The following is a 22,847-nucleotide window of genomic DNA, read 5'->3' as shown; positions in this document are numbered from 1 at the left end:
TTTGATTGATTAATATTAGTCTCTAGGTCAGTGGTGCTGCTGGCCTATATTGGGCCTGTTTTTCTCCACTGTTCCTTGTCCTCTGAGCATGTGCCAGAGAGGCTGGGTGGTACCTCATCCTCATGCATAATTCAATATCAGCAGCCACAGCCAGGGGGAATAGCCTAGTCAATAGGGCTGGCCAGGACCGCTGTATGTGGAGGCATATATTACAGAGAGAAGAGACAGCAGGCAAAAACAACCCACAGAGAGAACAGTATTATTCCCATAGGTAAGATTGCTCAGTTGTATCAATGTAATAAGTGCGCCATGTCTTCTGTCTGTGTGCGACAGCCGACAGATTAATGGAATTGGCAGCAGTGCAGCACACGGCGATGTGTTTTGATGTTTAGCTGCCTTGCCTCGTGTGGTGGAATGCTGGATGGCGTGTGTGTGTCTGTCTGTCTGTGTGTGTGAATGCTGGATGGCGTGTGCTGCGCTCTGCTCTGTGGGGATGGAAGGAATGCTTTTAACTGGCAGTCAGCCTGCCGGTAGGACCAGGCTAGTTAATCTAGTCATTCTTTTCATGTCACACAGAAGGGGTTTGTTTTTGTGGCTTGACTGACCAACGCCCACACCCATGTTAAGGTCATAGGCTTGGCTGGCTGACTGAATTGTAAGCTTATATTGTCTGTGCTTGTATTGTGTTGGATAGGAATGTAGTTACTGCAATAAAACTGACCCGTTTTCTGGAGAAACACATTATCGCTGATGATTAATAAACTTGAGTTAATGCTTACAGGTAGACAAATCACTTAGCTACCTAGTCTATACATCTGGCTCAAAGAGCCTGTGTTAATAGTTGTAAATATGTGATTATAAACATACAGTACCAGTCAAAAGTTTGGACACACCTACTCATTCAAGGGTTTTTCTTTATTTTTACTATTTTCTACATTGTAAACACATTTATGAAATAACACATATGTAATCATTTAGTAACCAAAAAAGTGTCAAATAGCCACCATTTGCCTTGATGACAGCTTTGCACACTCTTGGCATTCTCTCAACCAGCTTCATGAGGTAGTCACCTGGAATGCTTTTCCAACAGTCTTGAAGGAGTTCCCACATATGCTGAGCACTTGTTGGCTGCTTTTGCTTCACTCTGCGGTCCAACTCATCCCAAACCATCTCAATTGGGTTGAGGTCGGGTGATTGTGGAGGCCAGGTCATCTAATGCAGCACTCCATCACTCTCCTTCTTGGTCAAATAGCCCTTACACAGCCTGGAGGTGTGTTTTGGGTCATTGTCATGTTGAAAAACAAATGATAGTCCCACTAAGCGCAAACCAGATGGGATGGCATATCGCTGCAGAATGCTGTGGTAGCTATGCTGGTTAAGTGTGCCTTGAATTCTAAATAAATCACAGACAGTGTCACCAGCAAAGCACCCCCACACCATCACACCTCCTCCTCCATGCTTCACGGTGGGAACCACACATGCAGATATCATCCGTTCACCTACTCTGCGTATACAAAGACACGGCGGTTGTAACGAAAAATCTCAAATTTGGACTCATCAGATTTACACCAGTCTAATGTCCATTGCTCGTGTTTCTTGGCCCAAGCAAGTCTCTTCTTCTTATTGGTGTCCTTTAGTAGTGGTTTCTTTGCAGCAATTAGACCATGAAGGCCTGATTCACGCAGTCTCCTCTGAACAGTTGATGTTGAGATGTGTCTGTTACTTGAACTCTGTGAAGCATTTATTTGGGCTGCAATCTGAGGTGCAGTTAGTTGCCGATTTCTGAGGCTGGTAACTCGAATGAACTTATCCTTTGCAGCAGAGGTAACTCTGGGTCTTCCTTTCCTGTGGTGGTCCTCATAAGAGCCAGTTTTATCATAGCGCTTGATGTTTTTTTTGACTGCACTTGAAGAAACGTTCAAAGTTCTTGAAATGTTCCGTATTGACTGACCTTCATGTCTTAAAGTAATGATGGACAGTCGTTTCTCTTTGCTTATTTGAGCTGTTCTTGCCATAATATGGACTTGGTCTTTTACCAAATAGGGCTATCTTCTGTATACCACCCCTACCTTGTTACAACACAACTGGCTCAAATGCATTAAGAAGGAAAGAAATTCCACAAATTAACTTTTAACAAGGCACACCTGTTAATTGAAATGCATTCCAGGTGACTACCTCATGAAGCTGGTTGAGAGAATGCCAAGAGTATGCAAAGCTGTCATCAAGGCAAAATGTGGCTACTTTGAAGAATCTAAAATCAAAAATATATTTTGATTTGTTTAACACTTTTTTGGTTACTACATCATTCCATATGTGTTATTTCATAGTTTTGATGTCTTCACTATTATTCTACAATGTAGAAAATAGTACAAATAAAGAAAAACCCTTGAATGAGTAGGTGTGTCCAAACTTGTGACTGGTACTGTATGCTGTTGGGTTTCTTTGCAATATATTTTTGGCTGTATTTATATGCCATCAGTGTTTACCTGTGAATTTATAATATGACATAGGCTAAAATCAAATGTTTAACTATGCCAAAAACAAATGGATAATTACAATGCAATAGCACTTTATATAGCCTAGTACCAATAACAGCAAAGCACATGCTTTGAGAAGTCTAAAAACCTAATTAGACTAACTGCCATTTTGTGTGCCCGTAAAATAGGAAGAAGACTGTGTGTACACGTGCATTGCCAAGCAGAGGCTATTCTCTTGAGTGAGAAAATAAATACTGTACATGTCAGACGATGATAGCAGCCAGGAGGACTTTAATAAACCAAGCAAATATTTATTTCAACTCTTGCTGCTGTGGCTGCCTGCCTGTGTCAAAATCCTTTCACCAAAGCAGTGAGTGAGTGGCCCATTGAAATCTGTCTCTGGCTTAATTCTCTGAGTCTGATGTTCTTTAAATGTCAGGCGATAGCTAGGCCTAGGCCCAGGCCCGCTGTGCTGCGGGAGCCAGATAGCACTAGAGTGAGTCGACCGACGCACGCACGCACACACACACACACACACACACACACACACACACACACACACACACACACACACACACACACACACACACACACACACACACACACACACACACACACACACACACACACACACAGTAGTCGACCCACTTGCTGGCTGCCAGGGTCAGATAACTAGGCTATGTCCCCTGTTCTAGCTCTTTCTCACACATTCACCAGACCCCCCACTGTTTCACACTGCTTTTTAATCAAACTCCAGATATAGCATAACCTAGCCTAAGTTAGCCTATAACTAGTGAGGGAAAAGCATGTTTTTTGCTGTTATTGGTGCAAAGCTAAATAAAGTGTTTATTTTACTGTTGTTAGCATCCCATGCCTTCCCACCAATGTTATCCCACCCTAACATCCCTACTGTCCTGTATCTCTCCCACAGAACTAGAACGAGTAGAACGGCATCCCCATTCAAGTCAATGATGCCATAATGTGTGGTTTGGCAGCCATTTTGAGTGTACTCATGCCATAGGATTAAAGCATTCTATTTCTATGATCTCTCCCCATGCAGGTGCCGTGGTGGTGAGGGGAAGTAGCTGCAGCCATGGACACCACCACCTCCATCAAGATGACCACTCTGGCCATCCAGAACCTCTTCAGCTACGTGGAGGAGGAGAACCTGACAGCGCTCAAGGCCCACCTGGACAAGTTCAAGGAGGTGGACGGCAGGAGTGACGTGAGTATCCTCATACTATCTATAGGTATTATATATAAATGGCTAAATGGCATATTATATATAGGGTGCGTCCCAAATGGCACCCTATCCCCTATATAGTGTCCTACTTTTGACCAGAGCCCAATGGGCCCTGGTCAAAAGTAGTGCCCTATATACAGAATAGGGTGCCATTTGGGACATACAGTCTAATAAAGGTAAAATATAGCTTAGAGAAGTGTCTGTTGAAGATAAATGGGAAGATTGGGTCTATTACTGTACAAAGAAATATCATTCATTGTGTTTCTAGTAGGTTTTTCTAAATGCATGCCTTTTTTCCCCTCCCTAACAGAATGGTCAGACGCCCTTGATGCTGGCTTCAGAGCAGGGCAGTATTGAGATTGTACAGGAGCTCATCAGGAGAGGAGCCAATGTTAACCTGGATGATGTGGTAAGAGAGATGGATCATTAACCCTCTCTGTCTTTGTTCCCATTCATTTCAAAGCCTATTATGAAGACATTGATAGTCATTGTGAATGTGCCAATCATTGTGAACTCTGCCTGATGGCTCCATGGTAACGGTAGTCACCGTTGTCTCCATGGTGACCGGTGTGATGTGCTATTCTCTCTCTCTCAGGACTGCTGGTCTGCTCTGATCTGTGCTGCTAAGGAAGGCCATGTAGAGGTGGTGAAGGAGCTGTTAGAAAGCAGTGCTTACATAGAGCACAGAGACATGGTGAGACACTCAATAATTTCAACTGGCCACAATCAGTAATAAGCTATAATGTTTTGGTGATTGTATGAACTTGATTTGTATGCTTGTCCCAGTCCACTTCAGTTAGTGCTTTCAATAAAAACGCAGAACTATTCAATGGACAGGCTATGCTTGTAATGTTTTTGCATGCAAAGCCCTGAAGGTACTGTAATGTGTGCAGGATTGTGTTTGTGTACAGTAATTAATGTTGTTCTGCAGGGAGGCTGGACGGCCCTCATGTGGGCTGCCTATAAAGGCCGTGTGGAGGTAACCAAGGTTCTCCTTGACAACGGAGCCAACCCCAACACTACTGGGCAGGTAATGACATTCAATCAAATACCTATTCATGACGTATTCCTTACACGGGTAATGATGTTCGTATACTTGTCATTCATAAACCCTCATGGCTAAGGAGATGCAGTACATCACAACCCCATGTATTGCATGTATGCAGCCTTACTCTCTGTCTTCCTCATCAGCAATACAGTGTATACCCCATCATCTGGGCAGCAGGCAGAGGTCATGCTGAGATCGTTCAGGTCTTGCTGGAGAACGGAGCCAAGGTCAACTGCTCTGACAAGGTGAGACAACCTATTGGGACGCATGGCTGGGCAATGCCAGCCTTTGGGTTAGTGGTGCCCCATTTTGGCCAGAAATAGGGACCTGTGCCAGTATGGATAACCCTGTGTGTGTGTGTGTGTCTTTCTCTCTCTCAGTATGGTACCACCCCTCTGATCTGGGCAGCCAGGAAGGGCCATTTTGACTGTGTGATGCACCTGCTGGAGAACGGCGCCGACGTCGACCAGGAGGGGGCAGTATGTCTCTACGCCATAGAAATAGAATAACATTCTAATGAACAGACATTCTAATGAACAGACATTCTAATGAACAGACATTCTAATGAACATTGTTGTTCTGCAGTCTACACCTCTCACTCTGATATCACCTGTCTAAAGTCATAGAGAATGGCTCTGTACATCAAACATAGTTCCTTTAGATGAATGTAATACCATTGTAATAACACTGCTCTCTGCACTCCTCTTCTCATTCTTTCCCTTGCTCCTGTCCTCTCGCTCTCTCTCTCGCTTCTCTCCCTTTGTTCTGTTCCTCTACATCTCCCTCCAATCTTCTCTCTCTCCCTCTCCCTCCCCCCGTAGAACTCGATGACAGCTCTGATCGTGGCAGTGAAGGGAGGTTTCCCTGAGGTGGTGAAGGAGCTTCTGAAGAGGAACCCTAACGTCAACATGACAGACAAGGACGGCAACACGGCCCTGATGATCGCTGCCAAGGAGGGCTACACTGAGATAGTCCAGGACTTGCTGGACGCTGGCACCTACGTCAACATACCAGACAGGGTGGGCAAGGGAGCGCAAGCATACACACACACACACACACACACACACACACACACACACACACACACACACACACACACACACACACACACAGATTCTGGATTATAAGTGCTGTATTGAAATGTGGATGTAAAGTAAGCTGTGTGCTGACCTGTGTGTGTGTGTGTTGTACAGAGTGGAGACACGGTGCTTATCGGAGCAGTGAGAGGAGGCCATGTGGAGATAGTGAGGGCTCTGCTGCACAAATACGCTGACATCGACATCAGAGGACAGGTAGGGAGTCTGACACCTGACTACTTATATATATGCCATTTAGCAGACGCTTTTATCCAAAGTGATTTACAGTCATGCGTGCATACATTTAATTGAACCCACTATCCTGGCGTTGCAAGCGTCATCCTCTTCCAACTGAGCGACAGAGACACATACTGTGCGTCCCAAAGGGCACTCTACTGCATGTATAGTGCACTACTTTTGACCAGGGCCCACAGGGATCTGGTCAAAATTAGTGCACTATATAGGGGATAGGGGCACAGACATTCAATACTACATTATTGATTGAAATAAATACAATCCACCTCACCTTCTACAGGACAACAAGACAGCCCTGTACTGGGCTGTGGAGAAAGGCAACGCCACCATGGTGAGAGATATCCTCCAGTGCAACCCCGACACAGAGACCTGCACCAAGGTAAGAGAAAACAACCACCTTACAGTAAATGTAACCATATCTCAACTATCAGCAGACTCACACACACAGCCACCTATTCTCTTTAAACGCTTTCTCACCTGTGTTTATGTGTCCTGGTGTCAGGATTTAGAAAGCCCTCTGATCAAAGCCACTAAGATGAGGAACATTGACATAGTGGAGCTTCTGCTGGACAAAGGAGCCAAGGTGTCTGCTGTGGACAAGGTACAAGTCTTTTAACTGTCTATACCCATATAAAACATAATATATACACTGAGTGTAGAAAACATGCTCTTTCCATGACTGACCAGGTGAATCCAGGTGAAAGCTGTGATCCCTTATTGATGTCACTTGTTGAATCCATTTCAATCAGTGTAGATGAAGGGGAGGAGACAGGTTAAAGAAGGATTTTTAAGCCTTGAGACAATTAAGACACGGATTGTGTATGTTTACCATTCAGAGGGTGAATGGGCAAGACAAAATATTTAAGTGTCTTTGAACGGGGTATTGTAGTAGGTGCCAGGCGCACTGGTTTGAGTTTGTCAAGAACTGCAACGCTGCTGGGTGTTTCATGCTCAACGGTTTCCAAATGTTGATCCATTTTGTTGCCAACTAACCAACCCCCATTAACCGGTTAACAAATGGTTAAATTCGTTCCAAACAGTAAAATGAAGTGACGAACAGAAAACAGACATTTTAACATACGCTCTTATCCAGAGCGACTAGGGTTAAGTGCCTTGCTTAAGGGCACATCGACAGATTTTTTTCACCTAGTCGGCTCGGGGATTAGAACCAGCGACCTTTCGGTAACTGGCACAACGCTCTTACCCACTAAGCTACCTGCCGCCTTTCAAGAGCTTAAAAAACATGTGACCATAGCAAGCTTATCCTCTCATATTATTGAACATGCAGCTAAATCAAATCAAATCTTATTTGTCACATGCGCCGAATACAACAGGTGTAGACCTTACTGTGAAATGTTTACTTACAAACTACTGTAATGAAGCAGAGAATGGAATTAATCATTTTCAAACATTTGCCAAAATGCAATTTGTGGGAAAACACTGTTCTAAAAGACACACCTGATGCAACCCCTCACGTGACAGAGATCAACCTCCTTTAGAAACAGAAAGAAGGAAAATGTAAATATGCCACAACTAGGATGGGTTCTACCTCTCCCACTGCGCCCTACAGCCTGTGTCTGTGAGTTGTCTAGCAATGAGTCTTCGCTGTGGCTTGCGAGCGGCCGACTAGAGACAGCCATATAGATGACGTAAGAAAGATACTCTCTAACTCTATAAACTCACTGTACATTACTATTTTCGGCAAAATAATAATTCCGGTCGACCAAGATACTGTACCGGTTTTATGACTGGCGATTTAGTTAAATTCTGACACCAGTTTAATTCCACTAAATTATGCAAATTAACCTATAGACTGATAAGCATGACCGGCAAATGTGTTTTCAGCTGCTAACCAACTAATGGTTAACCATTAACATTCCTATTTACCACCCAAAGGACATGTAACCAACTTGACACAGCTGTGGGAAGCATTGGAGTCAACATGGGCCAGAACCTTGTAGAGTCCATGCCCCGACAAAGGTGTTGTTAATGTTTTGTATACTCAGTGTATACATGGGTGAAAGTAGATTTCATTTCTTACTGGTACAGGTCACCTAAGTGCACGCACACATTTTTTTTTATATAGGCCTAATACAAAAATTACAGGGTAGCCTACTCTGCTGACTCACCGGGGATATGGCCGATGTTCTCCTCTGGTGCCAATAAGATGGGCAATTGTTTGCTCAATTAAGTTAAGAATATTGATAACTAAAAGACAAATTGGAGTCTTTTCATTGTCATCAATAGCCATTTGCTTTCCAAACAGTTTTTTGGCGATTGTATTTTTAAATATTGCAATATGCCTGGCTGGGTCTGCTTTTCACTGACAGTCGCAACTCAACAATCTATTTGGTATTTGCAGCGCGCATTGCCCGTTTTTTTTTTTTAGCTAATGATCCTCTGGCCAAATCATGCTTTCTGGTGTGGTAGCCTATTTTGAATGATTGTATTTATTTCCGTATATACAGGAGTAGGCTAATTAGGCTGTATAATTTTGGCAATTTAACTCAATGTACTTTAGGGACAGCTTCCCCTAGCCTTATGGGCATGCCGCCTACGCCTTCTAATGTGCCATTAATACAACCAGTCGTGATGTTTTCATCTGATTGTCAGACAATCACTTAACAATGGCGCTCCTGTAGCCTACCGGCGCACATTGGTTCACTCACAAAATCATTTCAGCATCCAAACCCCAACAGTGCAACCCGCAATTGGATGAATGGAAAGAGACGTCTGTTACAAAACACCTACGTGTATTGGAATGACATTCAGCGATTGTCATTAGGCCTACACTTGTAGCCTGAATTGATGCATCCACTTGTCTACGCGCTCGGTCACTCATTTCCGCCTTGACAAAATGTGTCACGACTCTCGTAGTACGGAGTAGACCAAGGCGTAGGCGGGATGAACGAACATATTTATTATCTTTAGTGATAATACAAAAACAACAAACGATACGTGCAGTCCTAAGGTTAACTCAAACACGGAACAAACCAAACGGAAACAAGATCCCACAAACACTAAGGGAAAACAGACGGTTTAAATATGGTTCCCAATCAGAGACAACCAGCCACAGCTGACACTCGTTGCCTCTGATTGAGAACCACACTGGCCAACATAGAAATACAATACTAGAACACGACATAGAAACACAAACACATAGAAACTACACACCCTGGCTCAAAATATAGAGTCCCCAGAGCCAGGGTGTGACAAAATGTAAGTGTTCTCCTCAAACCACTACGCAGTTTGGAGCGTATACTACCTGGTTTACAGTCAATTCGCAAATGTTTCATGCGGCAGACATGCAGTAATGTAAAATAATGCTGTAATAACCTATCGTTTTTTGGGAATGTTGTATTCATTGTGATAGCCTCATGTTTTACTGGTAGGGCGTACCCACACTATTTATTTTGCCGGGACTATACCACCTTACTTTCACACCAGTATATATGTATATATTTTTTATATATCATTTAAAAAAAGAGAGGGGTAAAAATTATTGGTACCCCTGGTTTCAATATTCTAGCACCCTCCCCTTGCGAGGATAATGACACTGAGCATTTTTCTAAAATGTTTTATGAGATTAGGCAACACATTGGGAGGGATCTTAGACCATTGCTCTATACAGCATATTTCCAGAGCTCTATTTTCATGTCATCTGACATAGCACCAGTTCCAATCCAAGTGCCAATGCTGTTTATCAAACTCCAGGCGGTGCTATGGTCAGATGACATGAAAATACAGCTCTTTGGCCACTTGGACAGAAGCATATGCAGAAAAGTATCTCATACCTACAGTAAAATATGGTGGTGGATCTTTGATGTAATGCGGCTATTTTGCTTTCACTGGTCCTGGGGCCCTTGTTAAGGTCAATGGCCACGGGGGGCCAGTATGAAAATGTATGCACTCACTAACTGTAAGTCGCTCTGGATAAGAGTGTCTGCTAAATGACAAATAATAATAATAATAATAATAATGGCATCATGAACTTTACCAAGTACCAGGACATTTTAGCCAAAACCTGGTTGCCTCTGGCAGGACGCAAGTGGATCTTCCGGCAAGACAATAATCCCAAGCACTAATCAAAATCCACAAAGAAATTGTTAATTGACCACAAAATCTACATTTTTCAATGGCAATTCACTGGACTTGATCCCCATTGAAAACTTGCGGTTTGAATTGAAGAGGGCAGTCCATATGAGCAGACAAAGTATATCAAGGATCTGGAAAGATTCTGTATGGAGGAATGGTCTAAGATCCCTCCCAACGTGTTCGCCAATCTCATAAAACATTTTAGAAAAAGGCTCAGTGTCGTTAACCTTGCAAGGGGAGGGTGCTAGATTATTGAAAACATGGGTCCTATATCTTTTTTAAAAATATTTATTTGTATTACTTGTTAAACAGAATTTCTCTGAGCAATTGTATTAGTATAAAATAATTAAATGTTTCCGTTTTTTGGAGCACATACAGTGGCTTGCGAAAGTATTCACCCCCTGGCATTTTTCCTATTTTGTTGCCTTACAACCTGGAATTAAAATGGAATTTTTGGGGGGGTTTGTATAATTTGATTTACACAACATGCCTACCACTTTGAAGATGCAAAATATTTTTGTGTGTGAAACAAACAAGAAATAAGACAAAAAAACAGAACTTGAGCGTGCATAACTATTCACCCCCCCCAAAGTCAATACTTTGTAGAGACACCTTTTGCAGCAGTTACAGCTGCAAGTCTCTTGGGGTATGTCTCTATAAGCTTGGCACATCTAGCCACTGGGATTTTTGCCCATTCTTCAAGGCAAAACTGCTCCAGCTCCTTCAAGTTGGATGGGTTCCCCTGGTGTACAGCAATCTTTAAGTCATACCACAGATTCTCAATTGGATTGAGGTCTGGGCATTGACTAGGCCATTCCAAGACATTTCAATGTTTCCCCTTAAACCACTCAAGTGTTGCTTTAGCAGTATGCTTAGGGTCATTGTCCTGCTGGAAGGTGAACCTCCGTCCCAGTCTCAAATCTCTGGAAGACTGAAACAGGTTTCTGTCAAGAATTTCCCTGTATTTAGCGCCATCCATCATTCCTTCAATTCTGACCAGTTTCCCAGTCCCTGCCGATGAAAAACATCCCCACAGCATGATGATGCCACCACCATGCTTCACTGTGGGGATGGTGTTCTCGGGGTGATGAGAGGTGTTGGGTTTGCGCCAGACATAGCATTTTCCTTGATGGCCAAAAAGCTCAATTGTAGTCTCATCTGACCAGAGTACCTTCTTCCATATGTTTGGGGAGTCTTCCACATGGCTTTTGGCGAACACCAAACGTGTTTGCTTATTTTTTTATTTAAGCAACAGCTTTTTTCTGGCCACTCTTCCATAAAGGCCATCTCTGTGGAGTGTACAGCTTAAAGTGGTCCTATGGACAGATACTCAAATCTCCACTGTGGAGCTTTGCAGCTCCTTCAGGGTTATCTTTGGTACCTTTGTTGCCTCTCTGATTAATGCTCTCCTTGCCTGGTCCGTGAGTATTGGTGGGCGGCCCTCTCTTGGCAGGTTTGTTGTGGTGCCATATTCTTTCCATTTTTTAATAATGGATTTAATGGTGCTCCGTGGGATGTTCAAAGTTTCTGATATTCTTTTATAACCCTGTACTTCTCCACAACGTTGTCCCTGACCTGTTTGGAGAGCTCCTTGGTCTACATGGTGCCGCTTGCTTGTTGGTGCCCCTTGCTTAGTGGTGTTGCAGACTCTGGGGCCTTTCAGAACAGGTGTATATATACTGAGATCATGTGACAGATCATGTGACACTTAGATTGCACGCAGGTGGACTTTATTTAACTAATTATGTGACTTCTGAAGGTAATTGGTTGCACCAGATCTTATTTAGGGGCTTCATAGCAAAGAGGGTAAATACATATGCACGCACCACTTTTCCGTAATTTATTTTTTAGAATTTTTTGAAACAAATAATTGTTTTGTCTATTTTGTGTATGTCCATTACATGAAATCCCCCAAAAAATCCATTTAAATTACAGGTTGTAATGCAACAAAATAGGAAAGACGCCAAGGGGGATGAATACTTTTGCAAGGCACTGTAATATACTCCAATAATTCCCCACTGTATATACACTGTACATGACATATACGTAAGCTGTGAAAGGCAAAAGAGTCAGTAGGTATACTATCTGATACCAACCGTGTCTCTCTAGAGAGGTGACACCCCCCTCCACATTGCCATCCGTGGGCGGAGCCGGAGACTGGCGGAGCTCCTCCTTCGTAACCCTAAAGATGGCCGCCTGCTCTACCGGCCCAACAAGGCTGGCGAGACACCCTACAACATCGACTGCAGCCACCAGAAGAGCATCCTCACCCAGATCTTTGGAGCCCGTAAGTTTCCTTACTCTCTGGCAGCTCAGTCACTTTCGCCAGTTAAATTAAAGGAAAATTCCACCCAAAAACGATTTGTTTCATTAGTCAATTGACATAGTCCCAAAATGTTTTGATTGTCAGCAATCATGTTTTCAAAATATGTAACTTTCAAAATAAAGAAATCATCCCCTTATTATGCATTTTTCAAGATATGTTACTTTCAAAATACAGATTTCTGTTGAAAGTTACATACACTGCAGGTCAAAAGTTTTAGAACACCTACTCATTCAAGGGTTTTTCTTTATTTTTACTATTTTCTACATTGTAGAATAATAGTGAAGACATCAAAACTATGAAATAACACATATGGAATCATGTAGTAACCAAAAAAGTGTTCAACAAATCAAAATATACTTTATATTTGAGATTCTTCAAATAGCCACCCTTTGCCTTGATGACAGCTTTGCACACTCTTTGCATTCTCTCAACCAGCTTCACCTGGAATGCCTTTCCAACAGTCTTGAAGGAGTTCCCACATATGCTGAGCACTTGTTGGCTGCTTTTCCTTCACTCTGCGGTCCGACTCATCCTAAACCATCTCAATTTGGTTGAGGTCAGGGGATTGTGGAGGCCAGGTCATCTGATGCAGCACTCCATCACTCTCCTTCTTGGTAAAATAGCCCTTACACAGCCTGGAGGTGTGTTGGGTCATTGTCCTGTTGAAAAACAAATGATAGTCCCACTAAGCCCAAACCAGATGGGATGGCGTATTGCTGCAGAATGCTGTGGAAGCCATGCTGGTTAAGTGTGCCTTGAATTCTACATAAATCACAGACAGTGTCACCAGCAAAGCACCCCCACACCATAACACCTCCTCCTCCATGCTTTATGGTGGGAAATAGACATGCGGAGATCATCCGTTGGAACCAAAAATCTCCAATTTGGACTCCAGACCAAAGGACACATTTCCACCGGTCTAACGTCCATTGTTCATGTTTCTTGGCCCAAGCAAGTCTCTTCTTCTTATTGATGTCCTTTAGTAGTGGTTTCTTTGCAGCAATTCGACCATGAAGGCCTGATTCACACAGTCTCCTCTGAACAGTTGATGTCGATGTGTCTGTTACTTGAACTCTGTGAAGCATTTATTTGGGCTGCAATTTCTGAGGCTGGTAACTCTAATGAACTTATCCTCCACAGCAGAGGTAACTCTGGGTCTTCCATTCCTGTGGCGGTCCTCATGAGAGCCAGTTTCATCATAGCGCTTGATGGTTATTGCGACTGCACTTGAAGAAACTTTCAAAGTTCTTGAAATGTTCCGTATTGACTGACCTTCATGTCTTAAAGTAATGATGGACTGTCGTTTCTCTTTGCTTATTTGAGCTGTTCTTGCCATAATATGGACTTGGTCTTTTACCAAATAGGGCTATCTTCTACCTTGTCACAACACAACTGATTGGCTCAAATGCATTAAGAAGGAAAGAAATTCCACAAATTAACGTTTAACAAGGCACACCTGTTAATTTAAATGCATTCCAGGTGACTACCTCATGAAGCTGGTTGAGAGAATGCCAAGAGTGTGCAAAGCTGTCATCAAGGCAAAGGGTGGCTATTTGAAGAATCTCAATTATAAAATATATTTTGATTTGTTTAACACTTTTTGGTTGCTACATGATTCCATATGTGTTATTTCATAGTTTTGATGTCTTCACTATTATTCTACAATGTAGAAAATAGTTTTAAAAAATAAGGAAAAGCCCTTGAATGAGTAGGTGTTCTAAAACCTTTGACCGGTAGTGTATCTTGAAAAATGCATCTTACGGGGATGATTTCATTATTTTGAAAGTTACATATCTTGAAAACTTGATTGCTGACAAGCAAAACATTTTGGGACTATGTCAACAATGGACTAATGAAACAAATTTCAAAAGATAGTTTTTGGGTGGAGTTTTCCTTTAATAGTCTAACTGGTATAACCTTTGTGGTGGACGATAGTGTGTACAAGATGTATAGAAATTGAAAAAAATGTGGTACACACAAATTAAATGTTCTCCATCTCGAACTGTGTTGACTAACCTCATCCTATCTTTCTATGTGTCCCTCCCAGGACATCTGTCCCCTACTGAGTCCGATGGGGACATGCTGGGTTATGACCTGTACAGCAGTGCCCTGGCTGACATTCTCAGTGAGCCCACCATGCAGCCGCCCATCTGTGTGGGCCTGTACGCCCAGTGGGGCAGCGGCAAGTCTTTCCTGCTCAAGAAACTGGAGGGTAAGGCACTAGGCAGTCTGCTTGTCAAGGCTTCACTCACTTCTTTTTATTTTTTATATATAATTTTTTTGTATTTACCCCCTTTTTCTCCCCAATTTCGTGGTATCCAAGTGGTAGTTACAGTCTTGTCCCATCGCTGCAACTCCCGTACGGACACAGGTCGAGAGTCGTGCGTCCTCCGAAACACAACCCAACCGAGCCGCACTGCTTCTTGACACAGTGCCCGCTTAACCCGGAAGCCAGCCGCACCAATGTGTCGGAGGAAACACTGTACACCTGGCGACCGAGTCAGCGTGCACTGCGCCCGGCCCGCCACAGGAGTCGCTAGTGCGCCACCCATGGGTCTCCCGGTCGCGGCCGTCTGCGACAGAGCCTGGACTCGAACCAGGATCTCTAGTGGCACAGTTAGCACTGAGATGGGCTTCACTCACTTCTATACAGGAGTCTGAGCGTTTATGATACTGCTCAAATAGAACAGAGTATTTAGTCAGCCACCAATTGTGCAAGTTTTCCCACTTAAAAAGATGAGAGAGGCCTGTAATTTTCATCATAGGTACACGTCAACTATGACAGACAAATTGAGATTTTTTTTTCCAGAAAATCACATTGTAGGATTTTTAATGAATTTATTTGCAAATTATGGTGGAAAATAATTATTTGGTCACCTACAAACAAGCAAGATTTCTGGCTTTCACAGACCTGTAACTTCTTCTTTAAGAGGCTCCTCTGTCCTCCACTCGTTACCTGTATTAATGGCACCTGTTTGAACTTGTTATCAGTATAAAAGACACCTGTCCACAACCTCAAACAGTCACACTCCAAACTCCACTATGGCCAAGACCAAAGAGCTGTCAAAGGACACCAGAAACAAAATTGTAGACCTGCACCAGGCTGGGAAGACTGAATCTGCAATAGGTAAGCAGCTTGGTATGAAGAAATCAACTGTGGGAGCAATTATTAGGAAATGGAAGACATACAAGACCACTGATAATCTCCCTCGATCTGGGGCGCAAGATCTCAACACGTGGGGTCAAAATGATCACAAGAACGGTGAGCAAAAATCCCAGAAACACACGGGGGGACCTAGTGAATGACCTGCAGAGAGCTGGGACCAAAGTAACAAAGCCTACCATCAGTAACACACTACGCCGCCAGGGACTCAAATCCTGCAGTTCCAGATGTGTCCCCCCTGCTTAAGCCAGTACATGTCCAGGCCCGTCTGAAGCTTGCTAGAGTGCATTTGGATGATCCAGAAGAGGATTGGGAGAATGTCATATGGTCAGATGAAACCAAAATAGAACTTTTAGGTAAAAACTCAATTCGTCGTGTTTGGAGGACAAAGAATGCTGAGTTGCATCCAAAGAACACCATACCTACTGTGAAGCATGGGGGTGGGAAACATCATGCTTTGGGGCTGTTTTTTCTGCAAAGGGACCAGGACGACTGATCCGTGTAAAGAAAAGAATGAATGGGGCCATGTATCGTGAGATTTTGAGTGAAAACCTCCTTCCATCAGCAAGGGCATTGAAGATGAAACGTGGCTGGGTCTTTCAGCATGACAATGATCCCAAACACACCGCCCGGGCAACGAAGGAGTGGCTTCGTAAGAAGCATTTCAAGGTCCTGGAGTGGCCTAGCCCGTCTCCAGATCTCAACCCCATAGAAAATCTTTGGAGGGAGTTGAAAGTCCGTGTTGCACAGCGACAGCCCCAAAACATCACTGCTCTAGAGGAGATCTGCATGGAGGAATGGGCCAAAATACCAGCAACAGTGTGTGAAAACCTTGTGAAGACTTACAGAAAATGTTTGACCTGTGTCATTGCCAACAAAGGGTATATAACAAAGTATTGAGAAACTTCTGTTATTGACCAAATACTTATTTTCCACCATAATTTGCAAATACATTCATTAAAAATCCTACAATGTGATTTTCTGGATTTTTTTTTCTCATTTTGTCTGTCATAGTTGACGTGTACCTATGATGAAAATTACAGGCCTCTCTCATCTTTTTAAGTGGGAGAACTTGCACAATTGGTGGCTGACTAAATACTTTTTTCCCCACTGTATGTTAAAAATATGTTATACATGTTAATAATAAGATAGCTGTTAAGGCCAGGCACCTCACCCTAATAGGGTAAAATGTTTTTGTGTTGGAGAACAAAACGTTCTCCAACACAATCACAAGACTAGATACATACATGTACGTTACATTCTGTACTTTAACAATGCAATAATACAACCAAACTTCACCAGCAATGCAAACAACACACAGATATAAGTTTTTTTTATATTACAATTTTTTTGAAATATTGTATACAAATATACAAATTAGGTGATATCTCATTAAATGTGCATATTTGCATATCACACAAATCAATTTTTCTGGACACTGGATGAAGTCAGCCTAATTTAAAATTGTTACAATTTGTTAAGACACTCCAGGACCGGACTTATACATAGCATATTGTGGATAAATACTTCTTTCTATCTGTAAAATACTAAAGAAAGGTACGTCAAATTCATTTTTGGCAGATTTTCATATATAATAAAAATGTGACAACATATCAACAATTCCCTATGTATAAGTCTGAAGAATAAGTTAAGGATAACCACGCAACATGCTTCTGAGGCTGAGAAAAATGAGTTGGCGTGTGGGTCTGATTTCCGGGAAATGGCAGTTAAAGACAAGTACACTGAATTTAGACTTCCAAATACCAAACAGCTATTTAGATCTCTTCAAAGTAAGTTACTACATATAGTCCTGTTTGTTACATTCTCCATGAAATGGGCTTTTAAATAATGTGTGATTCAATGTAGTGCTTTGAAATTATGGATGTATGTCATGAAATTTTATGACGTTAATATGATAAACTAACAAAAATATACATACTTTTTGACATTGTTTTTTTTCTTTTTGAAAAAACTAATATTAATGGAATAAAATTTCATTTTTGCCTGTGGTGCCTGGCCTTAATATTAACAGATTATTTTATGAGATACTTGATTGACCTACCGTCTCTTAAGTATCTCACTCCTCCTTTATCCTCCTTCCATCTCCTCCCTCTCTTCAGATGAGATGAAGACGTTTGCTGGCCAGCAGGTGGAGCCGTTGTTCCAGTTCTCCTGGCTGGTGGTGTTCATGTCCCTGCTGCTGTGTGGTTCTGTAGCTCTGGTCCTGGGCTTCACCGTCGACCCCAAGCTGGCCATCGCTGTCTCCCTCAGCCTGCTGGCCTTGCTCTATGTCTGTTTCGGTGAGACCATCACTCTGTCCTCCATTTTCTATGGTCCAGTAGTCTAGTAGTGCTATCTGTGATCTTTGGGACTTTGGGACTTCCCTACCCCATTTGACGTTGAAATGTAAAATGTTTAAGCAAAGGTAAGGGCTAAGGTTAGGTAAGGGTTATGGTTAAGGTTAAGGTTAGGGTAGGGGTTAAGGTTAGGGTTTCCCAAGGATCCCATAGTCTAGTAGCCTATGCTGCAGATGAGAAGTTATTTTCAAGTGACACACTAGAGGGAGGTATTATACCAGTAACAACATTGTAAGAGCTGGTAACACTGTAGTTATTGATAGCAGAGAGCTGAGAAAAATTATTAATACTTTTGACTGGACTTAATGCTTGAATAAACAGTATATTAACACACATAGCTTATGCACTATACTGACTGGTTTACCAAACACTGTTAATGATCCAGTTAAGAGATCATTCTAACTGTCTGTCTCTCTGTCTTTTCCAAACACTTTCAATGACACAGTAAGAGTTTGACACAGCAACTCTGTCTGTCTTCCTTTGTTTTGTAGTGGTGGTGGCTGTTAATGATCCAGTTAGGAGATAACTGTATCCCTCTCTGTGTAGTGGTGGTGTACTTCGGCAGTCGTCGTGAGGGTGAGAACTGGAACTGGGCTTGGGTGATCAGTACCCGTTTGGCCCAACACATTGGCTACCTGGAGCTGCTACTCAAACTGATGTTTGTCAACCCCCCTGACCTGCCAGAGCAGACCACCCGTGCCCTGCCCGTCAGGTACACACAAGCACACATACACACGTGACCACACTCACTCACACGCAAGCATGCACGCACACACACACCACCCGTGCCCTGCCCGTCAGGTACACACACGCACACATACACATGTGACCACACTCACTCACACGCAAGCATGCACGCACACACACACCACCTGTGTCCTGCCCGTCAGATACACCCCCCCTGCAAAACAATCACTACCAAACACTTCTCGGCAATGCCAGGAATCTACACTACAATCAAATGCCACATTTGGCAAAGTCCTGGGTGTAATGACACTAAATATAGTATGACTTGGTTTATCAATTATTTGTGAATTATTTATGTAGTGCTTATGGAGACTTTAGGAATGCCATATAAAGCATTTATAAGTTGTAGTTTGTGTTTGACCGATTATTTAATATCCACCCCTTCCCTTTACTGTTGCTGCCCTGCAGGTTCCTGTTCACGGACTACAACCGTCTGTCCAGTGTGGGAGGGGAGACCAGCCTGGCAGAGATGATAGCCACGCTGTCTGATGCCTGTGAGAGGGAGTTTGGCTTCATGGCCACCCGCCTCTTCAGGGTCTTCAAGACAGAGGAATCACAAGGTAACCAATGACCAGAAGAATCACTAGGTAATGACCAGAGGAATCACTAGGTAATGACCAGAGGAATCACTAGGTAATGACCAGAGGAATCATTAGGTAATGACCAGAGGAATCACTAGGTAATGACCAGAGGAATCACTAGGTAATGACCAGAGGAATCACTAGGTAATGACCAGAGGAATCATTAGGTAATGACCAGAGGAATCTCTAGGTAATGACCAGAGGAAATATTAGGTAATGACCAGAGGAATCACTAGGTAATGACCAGAGGAATCACTAGGTAATGACCAGGGGAATCATTAGGTAATGACCAGAGGAATCACTAGGTAATGACCAGAGGAATCACTAGGTGATGACCAGAGGAATCACTAGGTGATGACCAGAGGAATCACTAGGTGATGACCAGAGGAATCACTAGGTAATGACCAGAGGAATCACTAGGTAATGACCAGAAGAATCACAAGGTAATGACCAGAGGAATCACTAGGTAATGACCAGAGGAGGACAAATTAGTCAGGTCAGTTTTCTTGATTGAATCCCCTTGGGCAAATGTGTTTGACTTTAAATCACTGTCGGTCACTACATTCATAAATACATAAACCAGATACTCGGGTGGTTTTCAGTAAGAACTAGGAACAAAGGGCAATGGGAATAAATATTGTTATTACACAAGTTTAGTTAGTAGCCTGCCTCCTGCTTCCAAATGTTTTTATGCCTACTGTGTACTTTAAAAACATATTGTATTTTAGGGAAGAAGAAGTGGAAGAAGACTTGCTGCATTCCCTCCTTCGTCATCTTCGTCTTCATCCTGGGCTGCCTGATCACTGGCATGGCACTCCTCGCCGTCTTCAAGGTGGACGGGGCCAACCAGACGGTGAATGCCGTGCTGATCGCCATGGCCAGCGCGGTGGGCCTGGCACTGGTGCTCAACTGCCGGACCTGGTGGCAGGTGGCCGACTCGGTGCTCAACTCTCAGAGGAAGAGGCTGCACAGCGCCGCCAACAAGATGCACAAGCTCAAGAGCGAGGGCTTCATGAAGGTAGGGATGGAAGGCGAGTCGTATATATGCGCGCAATCACTTGGAAACACATACACACACACACACACACACACACACACACACACACACATACAGCTGTTTGATGTTTGATTCCTCCTCTCACCATATCACTGGCTTGTAAGGCTGGTATGGCCTTTCTCACACATCCTCCTCTCTCTCTCCCTCTCTCTCTCTCTCTCTCTCTCTCTCTCTCTCTCTCTCTCTCTCTCTCTCTCTCTCTCTCTCTCTCTCTCTCTCTCTCTCCCTCTCCCTCTCTCTCTCCTCCCTCCTCAGGTGTTGAAGAATGAGGTGGAGCTGATGGCGAGGATGGCTAAGACCATCGATGGCTTCACTCAGAACCAGACTCGTCTGGCTGTCATCATAGACGGTCTGGACTCCTGTGAACAGGACAAAGTACTGCAGATGCTGGATACGGTAAGACACAAACACACACACACACACACATGCAGCACGCGGGCACATACACACACAAATGAACACACACACACACACAGTCACAGGGTGATAGGGTATACAGTATCACTCTGAACAGGAACGTAATGGTTTTGACCAACTGTTTGGACCGTCTCACACTTTGTGTTGCAAATTTCCGAAGACGATCTTTCCCAAGAGAGCAAAGATGACCTAGTTATACAGTATGTAGTTATACATCAGTCACAAAGATTCCAGAAGCTGTCATGGTTTTTCTTATTATTTACAGTAATATAATTGTCTTTAATCTAGTATTTGAGGGGCATGGTCATCTGAACCAGCTGTTTCTTGTTTACTAATTACATCTTTGGTCTGAGGAAATAATGGATATTTTATGCATGATGTCTTTGTAATAATAAGCACCATCCCTCATACGTTTAGAGCAATTCTTCTAGACATTTGATAGCAGTCACAAAATCTAATATTTCAAGGTCTTTTGCACATTGGGATAATGGAGTTATTAGCTGACTGTGAGCTGTAGCGGAAAGAGTTTTAGAACAAACGAATATGCTGTATCCAGCACACACACACACACACACACACACACACACACACACTCTTTGTTTCCCACTCACCTCACCAGAACATACTAAGCAGGCTTCAGTCTGGCTTTAGATCAGGGCACAGCACCAAAACTGCAGCTATGTCAGTGGCAAATGACATCATAAATGCACTTGATAAAAAGCAACATTGTGCTGTTCTGTTTGTTGATTTATCAAAGGCATTTGATTCAGTTGACCATGAATTGTTGCTAGCTAGACTCAGTAACATTGGTCTCAGTGAAGGGGCAGTAAATTATTTTAGGAACTATCTTTCTGACAGAAAAGTCAGCTTTCTTGAAATTAATAGAGGTGTGCCCCAGGGTTCCATTTTAGCTCCTGTGTTGTTCTGAATTTTTATTAATGATTTGGGAAATGGGACGCAACCAGCAAAGTTGCATCTATATGCAGATAATACAGTCATATATTCATGTACTCCTTCTTCGTTCAGGCTGTTGAAAGAGCTCCAGACTGCTTTTCAGTCACTGCAGACCTCCCTTTATGGTCTCAAACTGGTCTTGAATGTACAAAAAAACAAAATTCATGACCTTTACCAGAGCTCCCACTCAGCCAGAGAAGGTTAGCATTGTCACATCTGGTGGCTTATCCATTGAAAAAGTGTCATCCTACAAATACCTAGGTATATGGTTGGATGGCAAGTTGTCCTTTAAAGTTTATGGATAATCTTGTGAGGAAGCTTAAAAAATATATATTTAATTTTTTCTCGTAATAAGGCTTGCTTCCCGCTTATGGCTAGAAAGAAGCTTGTTCTCTCTGTAATTGATTATGGTGACTTGTTGTATTCGCATGCAGCCTCCTCTGTCTTACAGGGACTGGACTCTGTTTATCATGCGTCCTTGTGCTTTATTACAAATGCCAAGTCACTCACCCACCATTGCACCTTGTACCAAATGGTGGGTTGGACCTCACTTTATATGCGCAGAAAGCTACATTTGTATGTGTTCATCTACAAAGTCATTTTTGGTAAACTCCCTCTTTACCTCTGTAGTCTGGTCTCCTTCACCACCAGCGGTTACCAGACCCGGTCTGCTAGGTGGTTGCTACTGTAGTCTGGTCTCCTTCACCACCAGCGGTTACCAGACCCGGTCTGCTAGGTGGTTGCTACTGTAGTCTGGTCTCCTTCACCACCAGCGGTTACCAGACCCGGTCTGCTAGGTGGTTGCTACTGTAGTCTGGTCTCCTTCACCACCAGCGGTTACCAGACCCGGTCTGCTAGGTGGTTGCTACTGTAGTCTGGTCTCCTTCACCACCAGCGGTTACCAGACCCGGTCTGCTAGGTGGTTGCTACTGTAGTCTGGTCTCCTTCACCACCAGCGGTTACCAGACCCGGTCTGCTAGGTGGTTGCTACTGTAGTCTGGTCTCCTTCACCACCAGCGGTTACCAGACCCGGTCTGCTAGGTGGTTGCTA

At 43.2% G+C, this 22,847-nt stretch overlaps 1 protein-coding gene across 7 annotated transcripts in view; it reads left to right on the top strand.

The window, feature by feature from the left end:
• Positions 1 to 22,847, top strand: part of LOC121552806 (kinase D-interacting substrate of 220 kDa B) — a 56,006-nt gene that overhangs the window by 7,410 nt on the left and 25,749 nt on the right. For 6 of the 7 annotated variants that reach the window (XM_041865857.2, XM_041865858.2, XM_041865855.2 and 3 more), the window contains exons 2-18: positions 3,538 to 3,702; positions 4,031 to 4,129; positions 4,316 to 4,414; positions 4,652 to 4,750; positions 4,912 to 5,013; positions 5,149 to 5,247; positions 5,590 to 5,787; positions 5,962 to 6,060; positions 6,380 to 6,478; positions 6,602 to 6,700; positions 12,304 to 12,481; positions 14,568 to 14,732; positions 17,804 to 17,983; positions 18,587 to 18,752; positions 19,196 to 19,347; positions 20,097 to 20,386; positions 20,681 to 20,821. In XM_041865857.2, coding sequence (XP_041721791.1) covers positions 3,571 to 3,702; positions 4,031 to 4,129; positions 4,316 to 4,414; positions 4,652 to 4,750; positions 4,912 to 5,013; positions 5,149 to 5,247; positions 5,590 to 5,787; positions 5,962 to 6,060; positions 6,380 to 6,478; positions 6,602 to 6,700; positions 12,304 to 12,481; positions 14,568 to 14,732; positions 17,804 to 17,983; positions 18,587 to 18,752; positions 19,196 to 19,347; positions 20,097 to 20,386; positions 20,681 to 20,821 — 2,397 coding nt within the window. In that variant the 5' untranslated portion in view covers positions 3,538 to 3,570. Of the gene's footprint in view, positions 1 to 187; positions 272 to 3,537; positions 3,703 to 4,030; positions 4,130 to 4,315; positions 4,415 to 4,651; positions 4,751 to 4,911; positions 5,014 to 5,148; positions 5,248 to 5,589; positions 5,788 to 5,961; positions 6,061 to 6,379; positions 6,479 to 6,601; positions 6,701 to 12,303; positions 12,482 to 14,567; positions 14,733 to 17,803; positions 17,984 to 18,586; positions 18,753 to 19,195; positions 19,348 to 20,096; positions 20,387 to 20,680; positions 20,822 to 22,847 lie in introns of those variants that run through there. The other variant, XM_041865856.2, reaches the window with a different exon arrangement.

Source organism: Coregonus clupeaformis, unplaced genomic scaffold, assembly GCF_020615455.1.
Source record: "Coregonus clupeaformis isolate EN_2021a unplaced genomic scaffold, ASM2061545v1 scaf0041, whole genome shotgun sequence".
NCBI classification, from domain to species: Eukaryota; Metazoa; Chordata; class Actinopteri; order Salmoniformes; family Salmonidae; genus Coregonus; species Coregonus clupeaformis.
This window is presented reverse-complemented; position numbering and strand designations above follow the sequence as displayed.